This window comes from Plecotus auritus (genome assembly GCF_963455305.1).
Source record: "Plecotus auritus genome assembly, chromosome: X".
In the NCBI taxonomy this organism is placed as follows: Eukaryota; Metazoa; Chordata; class Mammalia; order Chiroptera; family Vespertilionidae; genus Plecotus; species Plecotus auritus.
Window position 1 is genome coordinate 47729064 of NC_137784.1, and position 8355 is coordinate 47737418.

Below are 8355 nucleotides of genomic sequence, written 5' to 3' on the forward strand. Positions count from 1 at the left end.
TAGTCTGGCCAGCGTGGCTCAGTGGTTGACGTCACGGTTCAATTCCTGGTCTGGGCACATGCCCACGTTGCAGGCTTGGTCCCTGGTGGGGGACATGCAGGAGGAAGCCCATCAATGATACACTCTCATCATTGATGAGAATCTCTCTCTCTCCCTCTCCCTTCCTCTCTGGAATAAATAAAAATATATTAAAAAACATTTTCAATAGAAAAATTATTTATAAGTCATTTTACAGATTTTAAAAATCAGTGCCTGCTGTACACCTGAAAACAATACAAAATAGTGTAATTGAATTGAAATACAAAGTAAAATGCAATTGAAAAGTTTAAAATACATAAAAATTTTAAAACCTTAATAATAAATACAACTGTAATATAAATTGCTGAGTCTTCCTGGAAATAAGAATTAGGGAATGATAGCCAAGAATTTAATCAGTTACATAAACCCAAGCTTTGTAGTCTACTACTTTAATTGATAAGAATCAATAAGGTTGGTGGAAAGCATCCAGATAAATTATTTCATGTCATAACAAAACCTTTCTCATAAAAAGCTCATTTTATACTAAAATTTGTCCTTCTTGAAGGGTTCAAATTATTTTGGCTCTGGACATATCTAGTTCAAAATAAGTAATCTTTATTTAGCATGCTTTCACTTTAGCCTTTAATAATTAAATATTTTAGTTTTCATCTGGAAAAAAATCAGTGCCACTTGATTAATTTCTGAGCAATGTTTGGATAGGCTCAGAAAGAGATAATTTCTATTGTGCCATCTGCATGGGGTTCCACAGTATCATGGAAAGTCCCAAGAGATCATTCTTAGCCAAGAAAAAGCTTGGTTGCTCTTTTACAATACATAGTATTTCCCACACTATTAGGGTCTATACACAGCTTTGGCATACTCCTTAAACTCTATGAGGTACATTGGCAAATACAGTTTAGGTTGGTGGCACAGACATTGGGGCCAGGCTTAGGTTTGAGTTCTGGCTCTGCTGCTTATTAGGTAACTAATCGTGGGGAAAGTTCCAAAACCTCTGCAAGTCTTAGTTTCTCTCAGCAGAAAAAAAGGGTGATTATAATATTACCTGCCTCATACAACATTTGAAAAGATTATATGAGCTCATGTACATAAAGGAGGTAGCAAGTCCCCATTACAAATTAAGCACTCAATAACTGATACTTGTTATTATTATATATGGGAAGGATTAAGATATGATTATTTTGTATAGCGTGCAAATAAATCAGCTCATTTATAAATTTGCAAAATATTTTCCCCTGAAAGTAAAGCAGTAAAATTGACTAAAATCGCTAAAGTTTTATTAGGTTAAAAATAATGAAAGCTTAGTATGAGTTTTTAAAATTTTTATACAAACAACTATAATTAAAGCACTCTATGGCACAGTGCTAGGAGAATGGGCTTTGGAGTGAGAACCTTTGGAGGTGGATATGAGTTCTTCCAAGCTGTGTATTCTTGGGCAACTTTTAAGCTTCCTTTTTCTCATTTGAAAAGTAGGGGTTATAAGAGAACCTACTTTATATGAGCTTTTTGAGAGGATAAAATTAGATGATCAAGTTAAATTACTCAGCGTGGTGCTTAAAGGAGAATAAATATTCAATGAATGTTCCCCTCAAGAAAAGGATGGGTGGTTTTCAAAATGGCAGCAGAGTAAGTGGATCTTTCTTACACCTCTTCTGAGAACCAAGCAGCAAATAAAAATAAATTCGGGAACATTCACCCTGAATTACCAACTGAAGACTAGCGGAAGAGGAGACTTTTAACAAGGAAGGGCAAATACCACCACTAGACTGAACTCTGGGAAGGCCACAACAACGGGTGGTAGGAAGGGTGAAGTAGCATTAGAGGCTGGCCCAGCTCCCATAGGCAGCGGGCCCAGGGTGAGGAGGGATATCTTGGTGGGGGTGAAGTGGGGAGGGGGGAGAGGATTCCAGGAGAGGAGTGAGGCCCAGACCCAGGGCTGAGCTCTTCAGCCCAAAGCACCAGAGCAGAGAACAGTGACCCACATAACATACAGCCATGAAAGGGAGCAGGGCTTCTATCCACCAGGGAGAGAAGGAGACTGTTAGAGACAAAGCTACTTTATTTATTGATTGATTTATTGGTTTATTTATTTATTTATTTACTTCAAAGAGGAAGGGAGAGGGAGAGAGAGATAGAAACATCAATGATGAGAGAGAATCATTGATTGGTTGCCTCCTGCACACTCCTTACTAGGGATCAAGCCCTCAACCCAGGCAGGTGCCCTTGGTCTAAGCAAGTAGAATGTCCATTGTGAAGTGGCCTAAAGGTCAGTTCCCAGGGGAGGGGGTATCGATTCAATTCTTTGATCAGAGCTAACAATATCACTTTCTGAAACTAAATTCTTTAATTTTTCTGCATTTTTAACATTAAGAAATATTTCATCACAACTGAAACTTATGAAGGAAAAGATAATAGATACGTATGTACCTGCAACCCAGCTTAGTCATATCTTAACATTTTATTATATTTGCTTTAGATTGTAAAAGTAATAATTTAGTGAAGACCCTTGTGTTACCACTCTCAAATTATAGTCTCTTTGTTTTTGCAGGTTTATTCCTATTTTATTCCTTTATGTTACTTTGATGGAGTTTGGAAAGAAGAGACAAATAGATTTGATTAACCCTACCATGATTATCTACATGTCCAACATATTTATAAACTTAATACCAAACATTGACAAGGATTATACAAGAAAATTATATGTCAATCCTACTTATGAACATAAATGAAAAACTAGAGAAATAAATAGTGAACTCAATCTAGAATTGTATAAAATAATACATCAAGACCAGTAGGCTTTATCCCAGAAATACAAAGATGACTGAATACATGGGCATATACTGATGTATTCTATAGCTGTTGGCAGTAGTTTGCCTATATGTCCCTTACATTAACATTGTTAATTATCCATATGATAGACAACTTTTAAAGAATAAATATCATATAGAAAAAAAAACAATTCAGAAAAGATATTCAATAAAATTTAACATTCATTCAAGATTTTGAAACTCTTAGTTAACTAGAAATATAAAGGATCTTCTCTAAGTTGACAAAGGGTATCTCTCCCACCATAAAAAAAATCTATTTCAAGCATTTCACTGAATCATTAGACTTTTAGTAGTGTTCCCCTTAAAGGTGGGAATATGCCAAGGATGCCCACTTACCCACCTACTATTTGACATTGTATTGGATGGAAGTAATAGCCAATACAATAAGATAAAAATATAAACAAAAGTTATTAGAATTGAAAAAAACAAATATAGTAGTAATTTGTAGATTACATCATTTTCCAGATAAAAAAATAATCTACAGATAAACTAATTAAAAAGCGATGAGAGTTAAATAAGGTTGCTAAGTAGAAAGTCAACCCCGCAAAATCAGTACCCTGTAGAGGATATAAAGTTTTTAAATTTATGTTTTATTGAATTTATTAGGGTGACATTAAATAATAAAATTATATGTTTCAAGTGTACAATTCTAAAATACACCATCTGTAGATTGTATTGTGTGGTTATCATTCCAGGTCAACTCTCCTTCCATCACCATTTATCCCCCTTTACCTTATTCTATCTCCCCCCACACCCCTTCCCTCTGGCATACACCATACTGGTTTATGTCCATGTATGTTAACTTGTCCAAATTTTCCACAACTTTAATACTTATTTTTGGGTTTTGTTCTATCATCATTAAAATGTCTGAGTATGACTGTGAATTTGTTGATTTCTCCTTGTAATTTGGTCAACTATTGTTTTATATAAGTTTACTAGAGGCCTGGTGCACGAAATTTGTGCATGGAGCGGGGGGGGGGGGTTCCCTCAGCCCAGCCTGCACCCTCTCTAATTGGGGACCCCTGTGGGATTGGGCCTAAACCGGCAGTTGGACATCCCTCTCACAAACTGGGATTGTTGGTTCCTAATTGCTCACCTGCCTGCCTGCCTGATCGCCCCTAACTGCCCTCCCCTGCCAGCCAGGTTGCCCCCAACTGCCCTCCTCTGCTGGCCAATTTGGTTCTGATTGGTCAGTTTCTATACCAGACAGCGTCAAAAGCTCCCCCTCCTAGGCAGCCATTGGCTCCCCACAGCCCCCAGATTTGGTTCTGATTCATCAGTTTCTATGCCAGTCAGCATCAAAAGCTCCACCTCCTAGGCAGCCATTGGCTCCCCACAGCACCCAGATTTGGTTCTAATTGGTTGGTTTCTATGCCAGTCAGTGTCAGAAGCTCTACCTCCTAGGCATCCATTAGCTCCCCACAGCACCCACATTTGGTTCTTATTGGACAGTGTCTATGCCAGTCAGCATCAGAAACTCTGCCTCCTAGGCAGCCTTTGGTTCTTCATAGCACTCACATTTGGTTCTGATTGTTCGGTTCCTATGCCACTCAGCATCTCTGGGCCTATAAACAGGGCCTGATAAGAAAGGCAGGGCTGATCAGCAGCCCTGGTGGAGGCCTGGAGTGAAATGGAGGTGCAGCTGATAGCCAGACTGGGAGAGAAAGAGATAAGCAAGTACTGAGCAAAAGCTGCCACAGAGGCAATGAATCAGTCCCTGATTCTCTCTTCAGGCCTCTCTCTGGCCCTGATTCACAGACCCCTCAGCAGTCAGTGCTGGGGAACCAGGCCTGCAGCAGAAGCAGTCAGTGCTGGGTTGCCCTGGCAACCCAGCGCTGACTGCAGGAGCTGCAGGACTGACTTCCGGTTGGTTGAGCCTTGGTTGTTATTGGTCATTATGACCCAGGTTTTTTATATATTAGGATATTATGAAGTGGATACAAGTTCATGTTTGTTATAGCTTTGAGGTAGCTGATAAAAGACTATTAAGTCACTTCCTTTTAATTTATATTAATAATTTTCACCATGAATTATCTTTTGTCTGATATTAATATTGCCATATCTTTACCTAGTGTATCTTTTTCTACCCCTTTGTTGTTAGCTTTTTGTGTGGTTATGTCTTAGGTGTGTCTTTTGTAACCCACATTACTACTGGTTTTATTTTCATAACCAATATGAGTTGTTTAATAGACACCTATGATTAATTTACATTTATATATTAATTATAAACATTTTTGGGCTTGTTTTTAAAATATTACTTTGTATTTCATTTGTGCCATTGTTTGTTTGCTTCTTTATCCCTCCTTTTCCATTTTTAGCTTATTTGATTTTTCCCCCTATGATTCTGAAAATTATGCATGTGATTTATATTCTTTCAGTGATTACATTTATAATTTTAAAGATATATATGTTACTATACATTTTTCTAACACAGTCTATAGTTAACATTTCTGGCCCTCTCCTTACAAAAAGAAAAATCTTATAACTCTCAACCTTATCCTTCTATCCTCTATGTTATAATAGCTTAGATTTTAATTCTATAAACCTCTTCAAATCAATTATTATCAAGATTTTTCAATCAATACTTACCTGGATTTTTTCAACATAATTTACTGATTTCTTTGCTAAAAATTCATTAATTACATCACACTCTTTAGGAAAAATATGTGTATGGCATTGACAAGCAGGAGAACTACAATCACAGCCAAAATAATTATAGTTTTCACTTCCAGGGCCATGGTGCAATGCAGAACACTGTGGTGTTCCAGGTGGGGGACTGGCAGATTGGAAAATGTCAGTCTCTGTTCTGTCAGACTGTCCATACAGCCACCATTCTAGAAAGGAGAGGAGGAAATCAGATGGTTAGCGGGGAAGGAGAATGTGTATAAGGGAGCTTGCTTCCCCTCATTCTCAGGATTGAGCTGATTTTTCTTCCCTAGCTGAGAAATCTTAGCTTGCACTGAAGACAGCAGAGTCCAACATTCTCTCTCAGGTGCCACAGAAAAGGCAAAATCCTGGCTTTCAAAGGGAAAGCAGGAGGAACCAGTGCGAGGTCCTCCAGTGCCTGCTCAGTCTATTTGTCCTGGCCTGCATCTGTCTATCTGCTTAGCTGCCTGTCAGTCTTGGTCTCCCCTACTTCTAGTTCACTAGCTTTCCTAAGCTCCTTTGCTCTGTTCACGGAGCTCCCGGCTGCAGCCACTCATTCCAGCCCTGCTTCACTGGCGCTCTCTGTTTTCTCCCCCTGAAAATTTTTATTTCATTCTCACTTTTGCATAATAGTTCAAGTGATTATCACATTCTAAAATGATAATTACTCCATTAGATTTCCTTGGGCCTAAATTTTCCCATTACATATTCTGATTTTCTTTTTTGGTGATAAGATTCCTTGTATGCTTTATGATATAGGGTATCCCAAAAAATGTATATAAGCACTTTGAATAATTATAAAGGCAGTGTTTATTAAAATGCGGTTTATTTTCAAAATTGAGCTATCAGCTGTTAAAGTGTGTATATATTTTTGGGAGACATCCTATATTTTTTAATGGTATATTTTGTTAGAGAGGAGTTGTTTTCCTACCCTGACCGGGAAGCTCAGTGTCTGGATATGCCAAGGTTGTGGGTTCAATCCTTGGTCAGGGCACATATAAGAAGCAATCAATGAATGTATAAATAAGTGGAATAACAACACAATGTCTCTCATCAATAAAATAAAAATTTTTAAAAGAGAGAGAGTTGTCTTCCCTATGAGTTTTGCATGTACACTAGATTGTAGAGGTATCACTAATGGCACAGTTTTGTTTTTGCTTCTGCAATGTCCCTATAAAAATTTGGGATCAGTTTTTATTTTATTTTTTTACATTTTGTTTTCCACACTATATATGGACCCCACACTCATGCACAGTGCAGATTTTTCATGGAGGACTCTCAGTTGAGAATGGACTTCCTGCATATATTCATAGGCTGTGTCATAGTCTTAGTAGTACTTTTTATTGCAGAAACCCCACTTCTAGCTCACTACTCACACACTGGGTCTGTGGGTCTCAACCATTTCAGCAGGACTTTAAATCTTCAGCCACATGGGGTTTGACTCCAAAGGAACATTGAAGATTTTGGGAGGATGGTAGGACTGTTTCATATCTTGATTGTGATAGTTATTATATTACTATTTGCATGTATTAAAACTTGCAGAACTGATCATCAGAAGAATGATTTTACTTTATACCTTAATTTTAAAAGGAAAAGAAAAGAATACCCCAGACTGTTTATGTCTATATCTAATTCCTCTATGAGGCATTGAGCTTCAACTCTGTTTACTGTTTTGTCTTTTACTTTCTTCTTCATTTCTGACCCCTAGAAAGTTTCTTTGATTGATTTCAAACTCAATTATGTATTTTAAAAAAAAACCTTTGGAGGGTGAGTGCTGTAACAGTTATCCTACTTTCTAACTCTTTGAAGTGTATAGAGGAATTTATCTCACATCTTGTCAGTTAACCCTGTTAACTCCATTGCATACTTCTTTTTAATATATATATATATATATATATATATATGTTTTTTATTGATTTTTTAGAGAGAAAGGAAGGAAGAGGGATAGATGATAGAAACATCAATGAGAGAGAAACGCCATTGATTAGCTGCCTCCTGCACACTCCCCACAGGGGATTGATCCCACAACCTGGGCATGTGCCCTGACCTGGAATCGAACCAGTGGCCTCTTGGTTTGTGGGTCAATGCTCAACCTCTGAGCTACACTGGCCAGGCCATTGCATACTTCTTTACCAGTATTTATACTTTAAGGAAATACAGCCCGAAAATTAAAACAAAAGAGGAAAATTAAGATAAACGGTGTGAATACGTTTATATCAATGTTATTCATAATACCAACTTTGGAAAATAATCCCAAATCTTCTAAAATCAGTTTAATTGAAAACCCCAACAACAATTATATGAAAAGTAGATGGACTTGTATTAATATATGTAAGAATATCCTAACATATAAAAACCCTGGGTCCATCACGACCAGAGGCTTGACCAACTGGAAGTCAGTCCTGCAGTCAGCACTGGTTTGCCATGGCAACCCAGCACTGACTGCTATGGCAGCACATGTGGTGACTCAGCACTGACTGATGAGGGGGCTATGAATCAGGCCTGGAGAGAGGCCTGAAGAGAGGCCTGAAGAGAGAAGCAGGGTCTGATCTGTAGCCTCTGTGGCAGCTGTTGATCAGAAGTTGCCTCTCTCTTTCTCTCCAGGCCTGGTCAGCAGCTGAGCCTCCATATATCTCCAGGCCTCCACCAGGGCTGCTGATCAGCTCTGCCTTTCTGATCAGGCCCCATTGATAGGCCCAGAGATGCTAACTAGCATAGAAACCGGCCAATCAGAACCAAATCTGGGTGAAGTGTGAGGAGCCAATGGCTGCCTAGGAGGTGGAGCTTTTGATGCTGACTGGCATAGAAACCGACCAATCAGAGCCAAATCTGGGTTAACTGTGAG

General features: G+C 38.3%; 1 protein-coding gene across 1 annotated transcript in view; it reads right to left on the reverse strand.

Annotated features, from left to right (window-relative positions):
• LOC308240117 (uncharacterized protein) overlaps positions 1-5686 on the reverse strand; it is a gene marked incomplete at both ends in the record, with an annotated part of 32929 nt that extends 27243 nt beyond the window's left edge. The window contains one exon of the mRNA XM_080653079.1: positions 5508-5686. Coding sequence (XP_080509205.1) covers positions 5508-5686 — 179 coding nt within the window. The remainder of the gene's footprint in view (positions 1-5507) is intronic.
• Between the last annotated feature and the right edge of the window lie 2669 nt (positions 5687-8355).